Source organism: Chrysemys picta, chromosome 1 (genome assembly GCF_011386835.1).
Source record: "Chrysemys picta bellii isolate R12L10 chromosome 1, ASM1138683v2, whole genome shotgun sequence".
NCBI lineage: Eukaryota > Metazoa > Chordata > Testudines > Emydidae > Chrysemys > Chrysemys picta.
The window spans coordinates 143,932,177-143,954,911 of NC_088791.1; the positions used below are offsets into that span (position 1 = coordinate 143,932,177).

The 22,735-nt window shown below is 48.3% G+C and overlaps 1 protein-coding gene across 13 annotated transcripts in view; it reads left to right on the forward strand.

Annotated features, from left to right (window-relative positions):
• The window catches only part of ING4 (inhibitor of growth family member 4), a 41,196-nt gene extending 36,062 nt beyond the window's left edge, over nt 1–5,134 (forward strand). For 10 of the 13 annotated variants that reach the window (XM_005291285.5, XM_065585705.1, XM_005291287.4 and 7 more), the window contains 7 exons: nt 681–752; nt 946–1,112; nt 1,372–1,486; nt 1,814–1,922; nt 3,326–3,473; nt 3,895–3,956; nt 4,242–5,134. In XM_005291285.5, the coding sequence (XP_005291342.3) occupies nt 681–752; nt 946–1,112; nt 1,372–1,486; nt 1,814–1,922; nt 3,326–3,473; nt 3,895–3,956; nt 4,242–4,281 (713 nt within the window). In that variant the 3' untranslated portion in view covers nt 4,282–5,134. The remainder of the gene's footprint in view (nt 1–680; nt 753–945; nt 1,113–1,371; nt 1,487–1,813; nt 1,923–3,325; nt 3,474–3,894; nt 3,957–4,241) is intronic. The other 3 variants (XM_005291286.5, XM_065585675.1, XM_065585679.1) reach the window with 1 other exon arrangement.
• Nucleotides 5,135–22,735: the final 17,601 nt, after the last annotated feature.

Here is a 22,735-nt window from a genome sequence, read left to right on the forward strand (position 1 = left end):
TTGATTACTGTGACTTCTTCCTTTAAGACTGCCTGGACACATACACCACTTATCTTCAATCCATTCAACATGCAGCCACTAAGATTATCTTTCTGGCATCTTGGTCTGACTATCATCCCCGAATCACCTTTGAATCCACTGGTTCTTCTTTTTCATGTTCAAGCTTTTTGTCCTCACTTTTAAGCCACTGCACAGCTTCGTCCCTCATGAGCTTTCCATTTTTTTTTTTTTTTTTTTTTTTGCTACCACTACCATTGTGTAGTTGTCAGATTCTTCCATAAGCAGTCCCATACCTTTTCTCATGCTGCATCTTATGCATGGAAGGGCCTCCTTTCTCTGATCAGGACCACTACTCTCTCCTTCCCCTAATCCACCTTTTCCATGGTACCTGCAAGAAATTAGCCAATTAATAATGTCTACATTGAGGGGAAGTTGAAGATAGTGCCAACTTAGTGGACCCCAGAAAGAATTACTAAAATAATGATCCCGTCTGTGAGCCCACCAGACTCTAGGCTTCCCATGAGCTCAAGATTGAGTCATTGGCATCTTAGAGAACAGCTGCTGTTGGACTGACAGGGAAATTAGAGGATGTTAAGTCCTATATCTGGTTATTATAAATGCTTAATGGGGGAAACAGAGACAGGGACCTGACCCCTCCATGTATCTACCTCTCTCTCCAGGCATTGAGAACCTGCCATTTGAATTGCAGAGAAATTTCCAACTCATGCGAGATCTAGACCAGCGAACAGAAGGTGAGTGTCAGGAATGAGGCCCAGAGTAATGTGCCGTGAGTAGGTAGGGAGCCTGCAGCTGGCCTGCTCTTCCTTCCCTTGCAGGTGGTGTTGTGACAACAGGGCAGAGGAGGGAGCCTGCAACTGTCCAGATCTGCCCTTCCTAGCAGAGGGCACTGGGATATTTTTGACCATGAATCCGGTCTTGTTTCAGACCTCAAGTCAGAGATTGATAAACTGGCCACGGAGTATATCAGCAATGCACGGACTCTTTCTTCGGAGGAAAAACTGGGGCTTCTCAAGCAAATTCAGGAGGCCTATGGGAAATGCAAGGAGTTCGGGGATGACAAAGTGCAGCTGGCCATGCAGACCTATGAGATGGTATGAAGGAGAAAGAGGGAGCAGAGTGGTGTCTAAGGGTTATAGCATGAAGGGCTGGGAGTCACGACTCACCTTGTACTGGTACTGATGGGGTTTTAAAACATTTGGAAATCTTTTGCTCCAGCCCCAGCATGGATCCCTGTTTCCCTTGTAGGCATCCCATACAGTTGCCTCTCTGCTGAAGCCCCATCCCCGTCCTTTCTAGGCCCTTCTGGATTCCATCCCCTAATAATGCTTTTGCTTACTGTCATACCTGCAGGTGGATAAGCACATCCGGCGGCTAGACACGGACCTTGCCCGTTTTGAAGCTGACTTGAAGGAGAAGCAGATTGAGTCGAGTGACTACGACAGCTCCTCCAGCAAGGGCAAGAAAAGTGAGTCCCAGCGCCCTGCCACTGATATGGTGGGGTCCAGGATCACAGAAGTGGTGGGGTTGGAAGGGAGCCTGGGAGGAGGATGGCAGGAGATGGCCCAGACACTGTGAGGTTGGAGTTTGAGGAAGAGCTAGAACCCCAGCAAGTGACAAGGAGGTGACCCAGGGATAATGGTGTAGGGGAGTCTCAGAGGAGATGATGGGGGGGTGTGTAGACGAGAGACTATGAAAGGGCCGGGGAGGGGGGGGTGTCTTAATGCTGTAAAGGGGGCTGGTGTACAGGTGGGTGGAAGAGTTTAATGCCCATTTATTTTCCCCATCCCACCAGAGGGCCGGGCCCAAAAGGAGAAGAAAGCTGCCCGTGCTCGTTCTAAGGGGAAAAACTCTGATGAGGAGGCACCAAAGATGGCTCAAAAGAAGCTGAAACTCGTCCGCACGTAAGTGACGGGGAGACTTAGGGAATGGGGGGTAACCCCACAAGTCAGGTCAGACCAGTGGGTCCATGAAGGTTCCCCTAATCAGGATGAAACCAATGGTCAGGTACTGCACTTTGTCATAGAATCACAGAAGATTAGGGTTGGAAGAGACCTCAGGAGGTCATCTAGTCCAACCTCTGCTCAAAGCAGGAACAACCTCAACAGAATCATCCCAGCCAGGGCTTTATCAAGCGGAGCCTTAAAAACCTCTAAGGATGGAGAGTCCACCACCTCCCTAGGTAACCCATTCCAGTGCTTCACCACCCTCCTAGTGAAATAGTTTTCCATGATATCCAACCTAGACCTCCCGTACTGCAACTTGAGACCATTCCTCCTTGTTCTGTCATCTGCCACCACTGAGAACAGCCTAGCTCCATCCTCTTTGGAACCCATCCTTCAGGGGGGTTGAAGGCTGTTAGTTGAAGGCTGCTATCAAATCCCCTCTCACTCTTCTGCAGACTAAATAAGCCCAGTTCCCTCACTCTATCCTCGTAAGTCATGTGCCCCAGCCCCCTAATCATTTTCGTTGTTCTCTGCTGGACTCTCTCCAATTTGTCCACATCCTTTCTGTAGTGGGGGGGCCCAAAACGGGACGCAGTACTCCCAGATGTGGCCTCACCAGTGCCGAATAGAGGGGAATAATCACTTCCTTCAATCTGCTGTCAACGCTCCTACTAATGCAGCCCAATATGCCGTTAGCCTTCTTGGTAACAAGGGTACACTGTTGACTCATATCAAGCTTCTCGTCCACTGTAATCCTCAGGTGCTTTTCTGCAGAACTGCCGCTTAGCCAGTCAGTCCCCAGCCTGTAGCAGTGCATGGGATTCATCTGTCCTAACTGCAGGACTCTGCACTTGTCCTTGTTGAATCTCATCAGATTTCTTTTGGCCCAATTCTCCAAATTGTCTAGGTCACTCTGGACCCTATCCCTACCCTCCAGCGTATCTACCTCTCCCCCCAGCTTAGTGTCATCTGCGAATTTGCTGAGGGTGCAATCCATCCCTCATCCAGATCATAAATGATCCCCCAACTTCACCCAGATCAGACCAATGGGCTCATCCATCCCACTTGTCCCTGCTGTGCCCTGGAGCAGTGAGAGCAAGAGCCTGAGTATCATGGCTGGGACTCCTACTGAGAGAAATATCCTTCCCTCCGGAGGGAGATAAAGGCCTGGAGAGGTTAGGACCTTGCTGTGAGGACAGGACCTGGGATAGTGGATTTCTGCAGTTGTGTTATGTGGGGAAGGGTCTCTTTCTGTGTCTGTCAAGATGGAGTCCACAGCAGAGGGGGCCTCCCTGGATGAAGTGAGGGGGTGCCCCCATCCTGGTGACTTTGCTGACCTGATTCATCCTTCTCCTCTGCAGCAGCACGGAGTATGGGATGCCCTCAGTGACATTTGGAAATGTGCACCCCTCAGATGTGCTGGATATGCCTGTGGATCCCAACGAACCCACCTACTGCCTCTGCCACCAGGTCTCCTATGGGGAGATGATTGGCTGTGATAACCCTGATGTAAGAGACTGGGCTTGGAGAGAATGGGGGAGAGACACGCGCACTAGGAGTCTGGTTCTGCTTATGTGGGCCCTGCTATCTCAAGCAGTGACATCTGCAGGTTGAGGGTGTATCTACAGATTATGTGAGAGGGGAGAATTAAGGGGGATGCTCATTTTAGAGACCCCCTTAGGGGACAGATTTTTTTTTTTTTCCTGGACAAGTCTGGAATCCAGGAGGAGGGAAACCTTAAAACAGAGTAGGAATTGGGTGAGTTTCTCAATCCACTTCCCCAATCCTGAATATTGATGTGGTCACTGCTGAGGATTTGCAAAGGGAGGTTATGTGATCAAATGCTGGGGGGGTTGGTAGCCCTCAAAAAAGTCAGCAGGGGAGGAAACTCTACTGTATGACTGACTTTGTGCTCTCCATCCCACATCAGTGCTCCATCGAGTGGTTCCATTTCGCCTGTGTGGGCCTGACGACAAAGCCAAGGGGAAAATGGTGAGTGGGTGCTGAAACAAGGACATCAGAGGTTTCAAGAAGCTATAAATCACTGGGGAGTCCCATGGGTGTTTGGAGCGGGAAGTTCTGGGGCGGGGTGACTGTGGATGTTAGGGGGGGTTGGGATTGCGTCTCAATGAAGATTTATTGGGGGTTGTGTGTGTTTAAGGGCTTCTGGGTGTGTGGATGTATTTGGGGCGCACTAAAGGGGGTCCCATAGGCTTTGTGTATTGGTGGGTCCCTCCCACGCCATAACTGCTGCCTTATCTCTCCTTTTCCTACCAGGTTCTGCCCTCGCTGCTCCCAGGAGAGGAAGAAGAAATAAAATCCCTAGAGCCCCCTGGTGCAGTGGCCAGAGTCCCATCTCTTCTGCTAGGGCCTCATCAAGGCTCCCCCAGCCCCTGGGCCTTGAGGTTGGGGGGAGTCTTGCCCTGTTTGTGCTTAGGGTGACCTTTGAATGGGCTGTGCCCTCATGACAGTTCCAGCGTGTTCTGTATCCCGTGCTACCTTCAAATTCCCCTTGGAGGTCCTTTGTGTGTGCTGTTCTAGAACAGGTCTCTGAATCCCAGAGGGAATGAGGGTAGCTAGGTAGCCCCCAGATTCCCAGGGGTAGGATGGTCCCCTGATTTCCCTGGCTCACCCTTCACCCCACTTAGAGTCCATTGCCTGCATCACTCCTTGGGGAGGCCAGGCTTAGTCGGGGAAGTGAAAGATTACCTGAATGCCCATGGGAAGGAGGTCAGTCTCCCCAAACTTTATAGGTTCCTGATTTTATTAGATCTCTCCTGCGTGTGGGAGTAAGCAGACCACCTCTTCATCTTACAGGTTGGTTAAAAAGTTGGATCCCTTAGTCCCCTGCCCCATCTTACATTCCACTATCAGCTCCAGTATCAAGTGGTCTCTCTGTTGTATGTGGGAGAGGATGGAGTTTAGAGATAGCCTAAGTCTCATTTATTCCCCTCTGGGAGAATATCTCAGGAATGGGTACTGTGTCTTACAGGAAAGAGGAAGCGTTGGTGATCTCAGGTGGAGATGGCTCTGTACCACCTGTGCTTCTGCCCCAGAGTTCCCCAATCCTTTTTGCTGTCCAAGATCCTTTGTTCTGCTGGTGATGGGATGTTTGGGAATCAAGATCCGCCTTGTAAAATATGGAATTAAATAAAACCCATTGAAACAAACACCCCAGCATTTGCCAGGGTCTGTGATTGTGGGTCTTGGCTCTGACCTGTGGAGGATGACACAGAAACCTTCTATAGATCCCCTCAGTGGGTAAAAGAGGTGTTGGTGGAGGATAGGGTGGCACTCCACATTAAAGACACCATTACCTATTTTAGAGTTATCAGTAACTCAGAAGATGACCTAGGTGAATCATCTTAGGTTCGCTGGCATTTCCAAAAAAATCAAAAGTTTCATTTTGGGTCAAACTGAAAATGAAAACTTTCCAATTTTTTTGTGAATTGAAAAATTTCAAGTAGGGTTATATGAAACATTTTTTTTAAAATTCATCTTGGATGTTTTTGTTTCAATTTTGGGCATTTTAACAAAGGTTCGGGAGGACTATATTCAGAAAACAGCTGGAGGAGGAGGTGGTTGTGGTGCCTTCCTTATAGCTTTTAGCCTAGTAGTTAGGGCACTACCTGGGATGTGGGAGTCCCAAGTTCAAGTCTGCTCTAAGGAATATTTATTTATAAAAGGTGGAATAGCTTCAACAGGAGAGCTTGAGGAAAAACCGTTTGGTGAATCTAGTCCTCCTTTACTTCTGTTAAGATTTCAAAAATCGAAATGAAAAGTCATATGAAAACAAAATGCTTTGTTTCAACATCTCCAAAACATTTCTTTTTTTTTGGTTCGGTCATAACAACTGAGCAAACTCAACACGAATCATTTTGGGTCAAATAAAATTGTACTTTTTGGTGAGTAAAATATTTGCCATTATTTTTTCCCAGTTGTACTGATCATATGGATTAACATGCTTACTAACAAAGCCCAGGAGGGATACTGATGAATGGTGAGTGTTTCCCACACACTCTAGGGCACCCCACCTTTACCCTTCTGTGCACTCAAGGCATAACCCGGTTAATTTAGGCACCCCCACCCTTTCCCAGTTATAGGGCTCCAGTGAAAGGCACCCACCCTGACCCAGTTCCCAGGGATCAGGGCATAATCTTCTGCGGGTTTGCAAGGCCTTTACCAGTGAAAGAGCCTTAAACAGTAATATCTTTAACCTCTGTTTGTTTGTTAACAGTTACCAAAAAAACACACATGCTAAGCATGCAGTACTCACCACTCCCAATAAGGCAGACAAACTTTTCTTGGTGACCAGTCAGGATCAAGTCATCCAGGGCTCCAGCTTCTGCACGATATGATCTGCAGGGTTTTGAGGTCTGGCAGCTCTGATCTTGGCTTGTGTTCTGGAGTTAGGTTCGAAAGAATTTCCTTTTCGACCCCCAGTTACATAATTAAACTAAATCTTGCTTAGCTGTACCTTAACCAATCATTTTAAAGTAAAGTACTACGAAACAGTATTTTCACCAATTCTAGCCCATTATGAAACAATTCTTTAACCCAGAGGTGGGCAAACCCTCCTGCCCGGCCCCTGAGCTCCTGCTCCCGGAGGCTCGCCCCCAGCCCCTCCCCTGCTGTTCCCCCTCCCCCGCAGCCTCAGCTCGCCCCGCCACCAGCGCAGTGTTCTGGGTGGCAGAGCTGTGAGCTCCTGGGGCAGCACAGCTGCAGAGCCACAGTCTGATCCCGTGCTCTGTGCTGCGCGGTGGTGTGGCTGGCTCCAGCTGGGCGGTGTGGCTGCCTGTCCTGCTGCTGTGGGTGGTGCGACTGTAGTGCCACCAGCCACCGGTGCTCCAGGCAGCACGGTTAAGGGGGCAGGGGAGTTTGGGGTGGTGTTCAGGGGGTGGGGGTGTGGATAGGGGTCGGGGCGGTCAGAGGATGGGGAACAGGGGAGTTGAATGGGGGCAGGGGTTCCTGGGGAGCAGTCAGGCAGGAGGCGGGGGTTGGATGGGGTGGCGGGGGGGGCAGTCAGGGGCAGGGATTCCAGGGGCCATCAGGGGACAGAGAGAAGGGGTGGTTGGATGGGGCAGGGGTCCGGGGGGGGGGATGGCGGGGGGTCCGGGGGCTGTCAGGGGACAGGGAATGGGGGGGTTGGATGGGGCAGGAGTCCCAGGGGGTCCGTCAGGGGATAGGGAGCAGAGGAGGTGGATGGGGCAGGAGTCCTGGGGGAGGCCATCTGGGGGTGAGAAGCGGGGGGGTGGGGGCTGGATAGGGGGCGGGGGCTGAGCCACGCCTGGCTGTTTGGAGAGGCACAGCCTCCCCTAACTGGCCCTCCATACAATTTTGGAAACCGGATGCGGCCCTCAGGCCAAAAAGTTTGCCCACCTCTGCTTTAACCAGTCACACCCCACCACCTTAGTTGATTTAAATCTTGCAAAATTAATTACGCAACAGATAGAAACAATTAAAGAATCAGACAGAGCCCCTACAGATAAACAATAGAGAAGTATCGGGGGTAGCCGTGTTAGTAGGGAATAGAGAAGGGTCCATAAAGGCAAAACAATAAAGTATAGATTTCACAATCACAGCTGTTCAGTGATTCCTGAGCAGACAGAATGCTGTTTTCTTTAAACATCTTAAGATTTGTTCTTTGAGTGCTTGCTCATGTCGATTCCATGCTAGGCGTGTGTGCGCCCACGTGCACAGCTCCCAGACACTTTTCCTTAATGGTATCTGTAGGGCTGGCTCTGGTGTCCCCTGTAGTGCCATGCTCATGCGCCAGTATATTAGGCGCCACCAGCCCTGTGCCCTCTCAGTTCCTTCATATCGTCCGTGACAGATGCTGGAACGCCTCTTTCAATCTTGTTCAGAAAGTGTGATAGTGGTCTCTTCAAACTGTTTGTGTTTTATAGTTTTCAGATAGTTAGTATTGTTAGCAGTTAAGGTAGAGTTAGTTACAGTCAGAGTCCCTGTTGGGACGTTGCTACAGGGACAAGGCATGCCCCGATCACCGGGTTTCAAGCCATGCTCTGCTTGTAATAAGCCGATATGGGTTAGTGACCCCCACACAAGCTGCTTGAAGTGTTTGGGCGAAGCGCATATAAAGGACAAATTTGTAAAAACCTTAAGCCAAGGACCCAAAAGCACAGAGACATCCGGTTAAAGGCACTATTAATGGAGGTGGTTCTTAGACAAGACGTGATTCATCACTGGCGAGGCTTCAGTCTCCTTGGCACTGACCTGCATCTTATAGACAGCGGTTGCCATAGCCTCTGGGCAGGTCATCAGTGCAAAGGTCACCTGCACCCCAGTCTCCGGCCCATTGGCTCTCACCACCATCCCGTTATCGGTCTCCGCCTACATCGCCATCATCCTGGCACCATTCTCCAGCCTTGACAGCAGAGGGAGGCTCTGACAGCACCTCCATGGTAAGCTAAGGAGGAGTCTTCCCCAGAATTCGAAGGGGGCACTGTTCACTGGGGGCACCAGACGTGGCAGGGCCTGCGATGGGTGCCTGGCCGGAGGACCAGTGGCCGATCCAGTGGCTTTATTGGAATTCCTGAGGCCTCCCCATAATGCAAGGGCCATACTCACAACATTCCTCAGTGGGGCCCTCCAAGAAGCAGTCTGTAGTACCATTGGCACCAGGACGGGACCCGGAATCGGATTCTGACTCCGGCACCGGACGAGAGACATCAGTTGTGGGGGAAGACTCTCCTTGGGTAGTGTGTGGCCCAGCCCCTCCCCAGTTTACCTTCCTCTTCCCCTTCCCCTGAAGAGGTGGTCATGGGTCCATCTCACCCTCTACCTCCCAATGACTTCAGGGGTGACCTCAAATCTGGGCCTACAGGCTGAGGAGCTTGCAGAACAAGCAGACAGCCTTTTTGACATCTTGGCACCGCAGCACCTGCCAAGGTGGCACTACCTGTGCACAAAGGGGTGCTTAAGGTAATAAAGGCCCTGTGGCAAACCCTGTCCTCTTTGCTGCCCATATCAAAGAGGGCTTTAAAGAAGTATTATGTGCTCACCAAAGGATCTGAATACATATACACCCACCCACCCCCAGGTTCACTCATAGTATCAGTGGCGAACAAAAGGACATGAAGGGACTGGCAAGGGCCACGCCTAAAAATAAGGATGCAAAAATGTTGGACCTCCTTAGAAGGAAAATTTATTCGATTGCACGCCTGAGGATATCTAACCAGTAGGCGCTGCTGGGTAGATATAATTACAACTTGCGGGACTCACTGACAAAATTTAAACATTCCCTGCTGCAAGACCTGCGCCAAGAGTTCGGGTCTATTCTGGAGGAAGGCAGGTCAATAGCCAGGGCCTCACTCCATATGGCTTTGGATGCGGCGGACTTGGCAGCCAGGGCTATGGCTATGTCAATGAGGCAGAGTTCTTGGCTGCAGTCCTCTGGCCTCTCCCTGGATGTCCAACAATCCATCCAGGACCTCCCATTTGAGGGCAATGCTCTGTTCTCAGAGCAAATGGATGCCAGGCTGCATGGCCTGAAAGACTCCCATTCCATGCTCTGCTCTGTGGGGCTTTCCACACCACAGACCTCCAGGAAGTCATTCCGGCCTTCTCCCCCACCGCTGAAGGTCTTGGGCTCCTTGAGACAAGGCTCCTACAGGAGAAGGGAGAGAGACAAGGGCTTCAAATGCCATTGTCCTACCCCGTCCTCCGCAAGCTCCCAATCAGGCTCTGCCTGTCAGGTGTCCCGAGACAGGCATTTTGAGGGTGTGCCCAAGGACGGAGTACCAGATTTATCGGATCCAGCCCTCCCTTATTCCCTTTCCGTACTGCCTGGTTCCGAATTACTTCAGACCGCTGGGTGCTCAGCACTGTAACCTCTGGGTACACCCTGCAGTTTTCCTCCATCCCTCCCTCCCACCCCACCTCTCCAGGGACCCTTCTCTGGAGCAACTCCTCGTCCAGGAGGTAGAAACCCTGCTAAGGGTGGGGGTTGTAGAGGAAGTCCCTCAAGACATGAAGGGAAAGGGTTTTACTCCCAGTATTTCCTAATACTGAAGGCCAAAAGGGGCCTCAGACCCATCCTAGACGTGTGTCGCCTTAATAAATATCTCAAGAAATTGAAGTTCCACATGGTCTCCTTGGTCTCCATCATTCCCTCTCTGGATCCAGGAGACTGGTTTGCCGCCCTCAATTTGAAAGATGCTTATTTCCATTTTCCAGGGACACAGAAGGTTTCTGCGCTTTGTAGTGGGTCAATGCCACTACTAGTTCATGGCCCTGAATCGCCCTAAGGGTGTTCACAAAGTGTATGGCCATAGTGGCCACTTATCTGAGGTGTCAAGGGGTGTCCTTACCTTGATGACTGACTGGTCAGAGGCAGGTCACAAGCTCAGGTGCAAGGCAGCCTCGACTTGGTGAGGTTCACTTTTCAGGATCTGGGCCTGCTTATAAATGAACAGAAATCAACGCTGTCACCAGTGCAATGGATAGAGTTTATAGGAGCAGTACTCAATTCTACCCAAGCAAGGCCGTCCTTCTAGAGTCCAGGTTCTGAGCCATGTCGGACCTCATCACCCACATGAGAGCCCACCCGCTCACAACTCCCCGTGTATGCCTCAAGCTGCTGGGCCACCTGGCAGCATGTACTTGCGTGGTTCGGAATGCACGTCTGCATTTCAGACCCCTGCAAGCATGGCTGGCTTGATCTACATGCCAGGCAGACACAATTTGGACCAGATGATCACAGTCCTGTCACACATCCTGGCTTCCCTGGGGTGGAGGATGGAACCCCATTCGGTATTGGAGGGCATTCCCTTCATAGACCCGGGTCCTGCAGTAACCTTTGTCTCCAATATATCAGACCTGGGATGGGGAGCCCACCTCAGCGACATCAGCATGCAAGTTCTTTGGTTGTAGGAAGATCGTTCCTTGCATATAAACATCAGGGAACTGAAGGCGGTTCGACTGGCCTGCCAAGCTTTCCTCCCCTTTCTGGAGGGCAAGGTGGTCTGAGTCCTGACAGACAATACAAAGGTGATGTTTCACATCGACAAGCAGGGCGGAGTCCGCTTGTCAGGCCTGTGCAAGGAGGCTCCCCAGCTATGGGTCTTCTGCATCCAGTGCGCCATTCATCTCATGGTGTTGCACCTGCTGGGCAACAAGAATGTGTTGGTCTTTCTCGCCTCGCCACAAGTGGTCTCTCCACCTGGAGGTGATCAGCTGCATTTTCCAAAGGTGGGGGACTCCGTAGGTGGACCAGAACAGGAAGTGTCACTGGTTCTGCTTGATCCGCAGGCTCGACAGAGGTTCCCTGTCCGAAGCCTTCCTGTTCCCATGGTCGGAACAAAGGTTATCCTGATAGCTCCGGTGTGGCCGCATCAACACTGGTTCAGCACGCTGTTAGAACTTTTGGTAGCAGTCCCATTGGAGCTCCAGCTCCAGCTGGACTTGCCTTCACAGAACCACAGCTGTTTGCTACACCTGAATCCAGCACCACTCCACTTGACGGCATGGTTGCTGCATGGCTGAATGTGGAGGAGCATGCTTGCTTGGCTCAAGTTCAGCAGATCTTGATGAGCAGTAGAAAGCCCTCCACCAGGGCTACCTACCTGGCCAAATGGAAGCGTTTTTCATGTTGGGTCTCGGGCCAGAACCTATCTCCACTCCAGACCTCACACCCTAGACTACTTGTTGCATCTAAAGCTCCAAGGTTTGATTCTTTCATCAATCAGGGTCCACTTGGCAGCCATCTTGGCCTTCCATCTGCTGGTTCAGGGCAGATCTGCTTTTTTCCCCATGATATGAGGGTCAGATTTCTGAAAGGTCTTGTGCGACTTTATGCTGAAGTTCATGACCCTATCCTGCCTTGGGATCTACACCTGGTGCTGTCTAGGCTCATAGGGCCACCCTTCGAGCCATTAGCTTCGTGTTCCCTGCTATTCCTCTTGTGGAAGGTTTCCGTCCTGATTGCAATCACTTCAGCCTGCAGAGTTTCCAAATTAGAGTGCTCACATCAGAACCACCCTATATGATGTTCTACAAGGATATGGTCCAGCTGTGGCCCCACCCAGCCTTCTTGCTGAAAGTGGTGTCACAGTTCCACAATAATTAGGATATATTCCTGCTGGTGTTTTATCCCAAGCCTCATAAGTCCAGCGAGGAACTCAGGCTACATATCCTTGATGTTAGAAGGATGATGGCTTTCTACCTCGAGAGAACCAAGCCCTTTCCTAAGTTGACGCAGCTCTTTGTTGCAGACAGGATGAAAGGCCTGCCGGTTTCCGCCGAGGGGATCTACTCCTGGATAGCCACATGCATCAAGTTCTGCTATAAGCAAGCAGGGGTGTCACCGCCAGCTATCATGACCACCCATTCTACCAGAGCTCAGGCTTTGTCAGCAGCTTTCCTTGCACAAGTTCTGATATAGGACATCTGCAGAGACATGACCTGGTCCTCGGTCCACACCTTTGTATCCCATTATGTCATTACCCAGCAGGCATGGGATGACGCAAGTTTCAGTAGAGCAGTGTTGCAAGCCACAAGACCGTGAACTCTGAGCCCACCTCCAGGGATACTGCTTGTAAGTCACCTAACATGGAATTAACATGAGCAAGCACTCGAAGAAAAAACTGTTACCTACCTTTCGTAACTTGTTCTTCAAGATTTGTTGCTCATGTCCATTCCATGACCCGCCCTCCATCCTTGCCGATGGCAAGAAGGAACTGAGAGGGCGCAGGGCCAGTGGCGCCTAATATACCGGCGCATGAGCATGGCACTCCAGAGGGCGCCAGAGCCAACCCTACGGATACTAAGACAAAAAGTCTCTGGCAGCAGTGCAAATGGGCATGTGCACACCTAGCATGGAATGGACATGAGCAACACATCTCGAAGAACAACAGTTACGAAAGGTAGGTAACCATTTTTTTCTTTATCTGGTGATGGTGGGTACTATTAGGACAGGAATGCCTTCTTAATAGCCTGATATTACATTGTTTTGATGAAATTTAGATGAAATCTGAGAATGTGACTCTCTGCTTTTTAGTTCATAGCTGCTGCTGTCTTAATGTGGCTGCTGCTGCTTACTGTAGAAAAGGTCCTCAGACCTTACAGTGGGGGTTTGTTACAGACCACCAAATTGAACCAAAGAACAGGATGAGTTACTCCTTAAACACTTGTATGTAATGTGTAGGTAAAAATATTATTATGAGAGACCTCCGTTTGGGAGACTTATGCTGTCAGTCTCATGCAGCCAGCAGCACAACATCATTAGAGTTTCTAAAAAATTGTACCTTTTGCAAACCAAAAAGTTTTGGGTTACAAATTAGATACTGGGTGCAATACTTAGAATGTCAGATCTTGGGGCAGGGAGCATCTTTCTGTTCTATGTTTGTTCACGACATAGCAAAATGGGGCCCTAGTCTGTGACAAGGGTTCCTAGGCACTATGGCAATACAAATAAGAATGATAATGATACCTTATCTAACACAAAAGGTATTGTACCCAACATTTTGGATTTCAGTATAAGGGATAAAGATGAATTGATCCCTAGACTGGAAGTTGGTGGTTGGCTAGGATCCAGTGATTATGACCTGAAAACATTCAATATGGGCAAACAGTGGACATTCCCAGTTTGTCCAGTGATCAATTCATCTTAGAAGATATGAAGTTTAGAAAATTGATAGGGGGAGAGACACTAGGGAAAAATCAATGGATGGCAGGGCTACGGACAATCAGAAAGAGTTTAAGTATATCAGGAACAAATGAAATCCTAGTAGTGGCCTTTTATTAGCAGGATAGGCCTTTTACTAGCTAGATATGGTAACATTGTTAATAATACAGAAAAGGACAAGCGTTTAATAAATATTTTCTTTCTCTATTTGGAAAGAAGTAGGATGATATGCTTGTAGCACATGAGGATGATTAATTACTTTCCAGTCCATTCATGAATAAGGAGAATGTTTAATAGCATCTACTAAGGATAAACATATTTAAACCAGCAGGCCTGGATAACTTGCACCCCAAAGTTCTAAAACAGTTTGTGAGGAGATCTCTGACTGATGTTAACTTTTAATAAAACTTGCAATACTGGGGAAATTCCCGAAGATTGGAAGAGTGCTAATTTGTGCAAATACTCAGAAAGGGTGAGCAGGATTACCTGGGTAATTATAGGCTGGTTAGCCTTATGACGTTGCATTCCATATGCTTTATGAAAATATGCTTATGAATGTGAATATGATGTAACTGAAATAAGCTTTATGAAAAAGGTCTCTTGTAAGGTATCATTAAAAAGCTTATCTAAAGAGTGTGTTCATCCTATTTGTATGCATGTATCATTCTTGTATCTGAAGCTAGAAATATGAAGTATAACTCTGAGGTCCTATTGTAATTATGCAAAGTGTGGGCCATTAATGGTGGTTTAGAATCTTGATGGCTCCCATTGACTAGAACAATTGGTTGTGGATAGTTTATTTACCTGCAAGCCTTCCTGTGTACCTGTGGGCCAGCCCGTGGGTAATGAAGAATGAGGTTTTATAGTGACATGTGACCATGTCACCTGATAATGAAATCCATCTTAAATATGGTACTTTTCCATTTAGAAGGAGGGGTGGGGACCCAGAGAGACAAAAGATTCCCGGCGTGTGCCAAAGCTATAAAAGGGAGTGGAGCAAAACAAAGGGGGCTACTAGTCATGAGAGAGCCCCTGCTTTACACCAAAGATGCCTGCTGGAACTAACAAGGTCTGTACCAGGGGAAAGGATTGGGCCCAGACTAGGAAGGAGTCTAGTCTGTGAAAGAAGCTTATTGGAACATCTCTGAGGGTGAGATTTACCTGTAATCAGTTTATAAATGTACTGGGCTTAGACTGGTGTGTTTTTGCTTTATTTTGCTTGGTGACTTACTTTGTTCTATTTGTTTTTACTTGAAACCACTTAAATTCTACTTTGTATACTTAATAAAATCACTTTCATTTATTAATGAACCCACAGTAAGTGATTAATACCTGGGGGAGCAAACAGCTGTGCATATCTCTCTATCAGTGTTATAGAGGGTGGACAATTTAGGCGGTTACCCTGTATAAGCTTTATACAGAGTAAAATGGATTTATTTGGGGTTTGGATCCTATTGGGAGCTGGGTGTCTGAGTGCTGGAGGCAAATAACCTGCTGAGCAGTTTTTAGTTAAAGTTTTCAGCTTTGGGGGCATGGACCAGACCTGGGTCTGTGTTGCAGCAGGCTAGCATGTCTGACTCAACAAAGCAGGGTTCTGGAGTCCCAAGCTGGCAGGGAAAACAGGCTCAGAGGTAATTTCAGCACGTCAGGTGACAGTCCCAAGGGGGTCTCAGTGACCGAACTGTCACAAGCCTGACATCAGTCTTGGGCATAATTATGGAAAAGCTGTTATGGGTTTCAGTTAAAAAACTTACAGGATGGAAATAAAACCAGTCAACCTGGTTTTATGGAAAATAGGTCTTCTCAAACAAAGCCTGATTTCATTGTTTGATGAGACTACAAGTTTGTTTGATAAAAGTAACTCTGGTAACTCATATGTGTTAATAGACTTTTGACATTCTGATTAAAAAATGCACAATACAGTATCAATAAAGCACATGTTAAATGGATTAAGGACTGGCTAACTGGAAGATCTCAAAAAGTAGCGGCCAGTGGGGAATCATTATAGAGAGGTGTTTTTAGTGGGGTTCCACAGGGAACAGGTTCTAGCTCCAATCCTATTCAACCTTTTAATCAGTGATCTGGAGGTAAATATAAAATCACAGCAGATAAAATTTGCATAAAGACTAATGGAGTGGTAAATACCTAATGATGATGGAGGGCAGTCATACAGAGTGATCTGGATGAGTGGGTAATTCATTCAAACAATTGATTTTAATATAGCCAAATGAAATGTCAAACATTGAGAAACAAGGAGTATTAGCCATACTTACAAAATAGGGGACTGTATCCTGGACAGTAGTGACTGGAAAGCATTTAGAGATTGTAGTGGACAAGCAACTCCGCGTGAACACCCAGTGTAGTGTTGCAGTAAAAAGGACTGTGCGATTCTTAGATATATAAACAAGTGAGTAGAACTAGGGTGGTGATTTGATCACTGTATAATATGTTGAAAATTGGAGAGGGTGCAGAGAAGAGCCACAAAATTATTTGAGGGCTTGAGAAAATACAGTGAGAGAGAGAGAGATTTAATTTATCAAAAAGGAAATCAAGAGGTCCTTGATTATAGTTTTATCAGAACCTTCATGGGGAGAAAATATGGTACCAAAGGGCTCTTTAATCTAACAGAGAAAGACATCAAGAACCAGTGACTGGAAGGTGAAGCCAAATTCAAACTATAGGTAAGGCATACATTTTTAACAGTGAGAGTGCTTAACCATTGTAACAAACTAACAAGAGAAGTGATGGATTCTCTATCTTTTGAATACTTCATATTAAGCCTGAATGACTTTCAGGAAGATAAGGTTTAATTCAACACAGGTTATTGGGTTCAATACAGGGGTAAGTGAATGTAATTCTGTGGCCTGTGTTGTACAGGATGGCAGACTAGATGATTGAATGATCCCTTGTGGACTTAAATTCTGTGAATCTGTAAAGTCATTAACACATTTTATTAAAATTACTTCCTATACTTTTTATAGGATGTATTTTCTGAGAGCTCAACCTAATGTATTTAATTGTAAATTATTAATTTTAAAGTGAGTCCTTGAAATTTAACACTGTATGTGATCTTCAGTCCCAGATGATGAGAGTAATCTAGTAATGCAGACTTTTCAATTTCCCTATGTAGCTAAAATCACTACAATCTTGTGTATTGGCTACATTTGTAGACATTTTAGAATTAATGGTCATTTTTTGCCATTCTTCAAAAGTGAAAGTTGCTCCTTCAGCAGTAGCTTACGGATAATATTATATTACAGAAAATTCTACCCAAAAAATTGCCCTCTATCAAAATGACTGCCATGTTCTATTGTTCCCAATGGAACTGAGACCACAGGCTGCCCTTAGCAACTATGCCCACTGCCTCCATTCACTGCACTTCACAGTTTCCCTGTCTATCTCCTGAAAGTATAGTGAGCCACCATCTTTGGTCAGGGCAGGTTGTTTTAACTCCTATTTGGAACAATGAGAGGGGTGGCCATTTTGAAAGAGAACCTTTTATTTGATGGCAACCTGTGGCCTCAGTCCTATTGAAAACTGTAGAGAGAATGGCCATTTTGGAAGATCAGTTCTTAGTAGAATTGGATGAAATAGAGCATTTTTCTGCTGAAGGAGAAACTTTGAGCTATGAAGAATAATGACAAAAATGACCCTTAATTTTTAGTACTTTTTTTTTTTTTAAAGCTAACTGTTACACGAGATCTACTCTATAAGAAAGGCAGTAGAGGGTTGTATGTGCATGCAGGGGAATGTGGAGGGCAGGAGGGAGGGGAAAGTCTGTGTGTCTGTGTACACTCAGTCTAATTATCCAGTATGTTATGGGTGCTTTGCACTGCTGCAAGGTGACATAATGCAGCCATAGCATTTCAGGGGATATGGCCATAGAAGTTAAAATAAATAATGAAAGGTTGATACTTCAACTATGGTGACTGTCCTGTAGTGCCACTGTAATGGAAAAAAATCAACTGTGTATTTAAATTTAGTTTCATTCAGAATTGTATCACAAACACTAACATGCCTTAAATATATGGTTATTGCATTAGTGTTGCTATGGAGCAGAATTAAGGTCATTTGGATGACTGACCATTTTTTTGGATGACTGACCATATTTCCATACTTGAACATGTTTGGATTTTTTTTTAATGTAACCTTAACTCTCGAATTTCTTGGCTTTATAATGTTTTGGGAATAATTACATCTGTTTTTTACACTAAATTAATTATATGTATTCTCAACCTTAACTCCATTTTAACATCTATCTATATATGTGTATAATATAAATCATTGCAGAGGGGTGTGTGTGTGTGTGTGTGTGTGTGTGTGTGTACACGTACACAAAACTCCCCCTCCCATTGTTAAAAAATGTTTTTAGGTTGCAAACTCAAGCACTCCAATATTAGAAAATACCATATGTACAGTTGCCTGGGCGACCTTAATTCAGCCCCCTTGTGTGTATGCATTGTGATAGTCTTTTATTACATGATCACATACTATTCTCTGAGTAGTATCCCTATGGGTGCTCCACTGTAGGTGTGTCTGCGTCTCTGTGCCTCTGATCAGAGATGGTGTCCGTTCGGCTCACACATGCACTCTCCCTGTCTCATGCCTTGCCTCGAGGCTATCTAGCACTGCGTGGGCAAACTGCCCCCAGCTCCTTCTCAGCCACCCTTGGCCTGAGACTGCATGATTAGCAGTCTGATTTAGTTTGCAGTTTGCCTTGAATTTATAATAGCCGGTAGAATTTCCATTTTTCATAGCATCTAGTAGAGTTTCTGTTCTAAAATTTTCCCTATATACTTTCATTTTTTCTCCCTGGTCTTGTTGACACGTTTCCCCCCCCCTTTTGGGGGGGGGGGGAACAACTCCCCATCTGGGGCTATGCCTGGTTCCTCCAGGTTCAAACATTGCGTCTCCTGTTGGGACGCAATAACGATCAGTGATGGTCACCCATGCTGTATTTGGTGCCTCAGAGAGGTGCATGTTTCTCAGGGCTGGTCCACACTGGGGCGGGGGATCGATCTAGGAAACGCAACTTCAGCTACGAGAATAGCGTAGCTGAAGTCGACGTTTCCTAGATCGAACTAAGTTTACTTACTGCGGGTCCATGCGGCGCAGGCAAGCTCCCCCGTCGACAGCGCTTCCTCCTCTCGGCGAGCAGGAGTTCCACAGTCGACGGGGGAGCACTTCTGGGATCGATTTATCGTGTCCAGATGAGACGCAATAAATCGATCCCAGAAGATCGATCTCTACCCGCTGAATCGGGCGGGTAGTGTGGACCTAGCCTCAGTAGTGCACCTTCTGCCAAAAATTGAAGGCCAGAATGCATGAGTTAAAACTTAAGCTACCTGTGATGGAGAATTCCCTTAGATCGGCCTCAGATCCCGGTCCCGAGACTCCCCCAGAGCAATGGTCACTACTTAGGGTGACCGGATAGCAAGTGTGAAAAATCAGGACAGGGTGGGGAGTAATAGGTGCCTATATAAGAAAAAGCCCCCAAAATCAGGACTGTCCCTATAAAATTGGGACATCTGGTCACCCTATCAGTACTGAGACCATCAACTTCCATGGAAGGAGAGCCTAAGAAAATCTTCTGACTCCCCTCAAAGACTTCTAAGAAGAGGGCCACAAGTCCCCAAACTGAACTCTTGATTGGTCAAAGGAGATCTCCGGCACAATCAGTCATTTTGGCACAGGCACCACTGCGCCATGGTACCCATGAGGCTCACAGTTCCTCGGGTACAAGTACCACCATCAAGCCTAAAGACCTGAGGGGCACAGGCTCAAAAGCATCGGCACAGTCTGTCAGAGCTAAAAGCAAAGATCGTACCACCTCTGCAAAATTGGTGCTGATGCATAAAACTACGGTATCAAGGAAGAAGCCCTCTTCTGACTGCTCATCACACAAGAGGCCTTAGTCCCACTGACTCCCTTGGTACTGATGGGCCAGCACTGACCATCCCTGGCAGTACCAACCACCATCACGGTACTGCAGGAGTTTTGTTTCTCCAGAGACCGTCTAGTTACTGAGACACCAGAGTCTCTACTGCTCGGTACCAGTGCTCTGGTACTGACTGCAGCTTGGTCTCCAGAATCACCATCGGCACCAGGACACTCACCACCAGCTTCCCTGTCAGCTCCATCTTTCTCCAGCGAAGACAGTGAGGAGCATGACCACCTCTCCTTAGCCTTGCACCACAGCTCAGCTGTACAACAATCGGGGGCTTGTCAACTGCAGCCACGTATGGAGCTTTAACCTACCTGGTATGGGCACCCATGGGTGCCACGACCCATGCCCTTTCCTCCACCCCAGTGGCTATACTTGGACCCATGGGCAGCCTACAGAACGTATCCTCCTAGGTCAGTGGTCACCAACCTGTCGATCACGATTGACTTGTTGATCCTAGAGGATCTTCCAGTTGATCGCGATCTCCGGCGGCGTAGTGTGGCTGCAGCTAAGGCAGACTCCCTGCCTGCCCCGGCCCATGCCATTCCCGGAAGCAGCCAGCACAGCCCTGGGAGAGGGGGAGCAGGGGTCTCCCTCCGCGTGCTGCTCCTGCCTGCAAGCACCGCCCCCGCATCTCCCATTGGCCGGGAAAGCTATGGGGGCGGTGCTTGCAGAGAGGGGCAGTGCACAGAGCCATGTGACCCCTGCTCCTCCCCAGGGGCCGCAGAGGTGCATTGGCCCCTTCTGGGAGCAGTGTGGGGCTGGGGTAGACAGGGAGTCTGCCTTAGCTGCAGCCACACTATGCCGCCGACCAGGAGCTGCCAGAGGTAAGTGCTGCCCGGCGGGAGGCTGCATCCCAACCCTCATCCCTGAGCCCCCTTCCGGAGCCAGCACCCCACCCCCCTCCTGCACCCCGAGCCCCACCCTGAGCCCCCTCCCAGAGCCAGCACCCCACCCCCCTCCTGCACCCCAACCCTCTCCTGCAGCCAGTACCTCATACCCCCTTCTGCACCCTGAACCCCCTCCTGCACCCCAAGCCCCAGCCCTGACTCCCCTCCCCAAGCTAGCACCCTGTACCCCCTCCTGTACCCCCACCACTCTGCCCCAGCCCAGAGCCCCCTCCTGCACCCAAATTCCCTCCCAGACCCCACACCCTGCACCCCAACACTCTGCCAGAGCCCCCTCCTGCACCCAAAATCCCTGCTAGAGCTTGCACCCATCACCCCCTCCTGTACCCCAACCCCCTGCCCCAGGCTCAGCCCAGAGCCCCCTCCCACACTGAGAACTCCTTGGCCCCAGCCCAGAGCCCACACCCCCTCCCCCTCCTGAACCGCCAACCCTCTACCCCAGCCTGGTGAAAGTGAGTGAGGGTAGGGGAGAGTGAGCAACGGAGGGGTGTGTGTGGAGTGGGCGGGGCCTCAGGGAAGGGGCGGGGTAGATCCTGGGTTGCCCTTAGATTCAAAAAGTGATCTTGGGCATAAAAAGGTTGGAGATCACTGTTCTAGGTTCTCTATTGTCTCCTATAGAAAGACAGCAAGGCAATCACCTTCAGCCTTTATCTCCAGAGCCCCAGAATCTCAGGAAGAAACTTTTGAGGAGCAGGAGGCCAGACTAAAGAAGGATGTTACCCCGCCACTCTGCTCAGTGGTGTGAGGACTTAGGTGGGATCACATATGCTCACCAAGAGACATTTAGGCATCTAGGGAACTTTATCTGTGGAAACTTAGGTACCTAAGGAGGTACCTACAGGGCTTGTTTTTTCTAGGGTTTTTTACCTGGAGTTAATTGATTCTCAGTTAACCGGGGGTAGTTAACACTTTTTTGGGCGCTGCTAGTCAGGACACACCCCAAATATTCCTGGCTACAAACATTTGTAGTTTATCCTAGTCTGATCACTAGGGTGTGTGGGTGGGAGGAAGGGGTAGCTCTAGAGTGTGTCTGCCTCTGCTGCCTCCTGGTTTACTTTCTAGCCAACCACCTCTGTTCACATGCCCTTTCCTCACTGTTCTCCCCAGCTCTCCCTAATCCCTGTCTCCATCCTTCTCATTCCCCATGCCTTCATTCCATCCTGGATTCCCCATCTCATCTGCCTGTATTCCTCTCTTCCTCCATATCCCTGGTTTGTTTCCCTTCCAGTTCCCACTCTTCCCATGACTTCCCCAAGCCTCTCATCCCCCATAGTGCCTCCAACCTTGCTACCCATCACAAATCCTCTCCTTTTTCCTCTCATCTTCCATGTTCCCCAAACCCTTTCCTCTTCTGGATTTCCTCTTTTCATCTGTGCCCCTCTCTGCCTGCCACTTGACCCCCTTGATCACCCTTGACTCCCTTTTCTGATCATTTCTACATTGCTCTTGATCCCTTTGACCTCCACCCTCACTGTGGCTCCTCTAGGATTCTGACTATGAGGTCACCATATTCTCATTCCGACAGCCTCCATGTTGGCCTTTGAAATGGGAGGAGTTGGTTGGGAGTTGCAGGCACTGGAGTTAAAGAGAAGAAAATGCTGAGGTTCCAGTCTCTGCCTAGGGCCCTCCTGGTGGGTAAGTGACCTGCACCTCACAAGAACCCCTCACCTCTGATGTGTTGACTGCCTCTTCCCTATAAGGTGTCGCATCAAATCCCTGAACCCAGGAAATTCTGTTGTTGTCCCTGAGTATCCCTGAAGAGAATGTACCTCTGCCATCTCTCCCCACAGGGAATATACTCCTGGTATCCCTCCCTCATCCCCATGGGAATGGATCTTCAAGATCCTCGCTCTTGAATGGCACTACCCAACATTGGGAACAAGATGGCCCTATTGCTGCACACAGAGGTTCCCAAACTTATTTGGCCTACCGCCCCCTTTTCAGAAAAAAAATTACTCAGCGCCCCCCTTTTCAGAAAAAAAATTACTCAGCGCCCCCCTTTTCAGAAAAAAAATCACTCAGCGCCCCCCTAGAAATCTACCTTCTTTAAGCGAACAAAGATACAGTGACAAATTTGCGTTCTTTTATGTATCTATATTTCTACCTACGTCCTACAATATAGTAAAGAAAGATGTTATTAGAATATCGCCCACGACATCAGGTATACAGTAGTTTTTGCGTAAGACAGCAAAAGACAACCAAACTAAAATACTAATGAAACTAATAAATTGGGTTTTGTTCTTTGCTCAGCATTAGATATATGTATTTGATATTA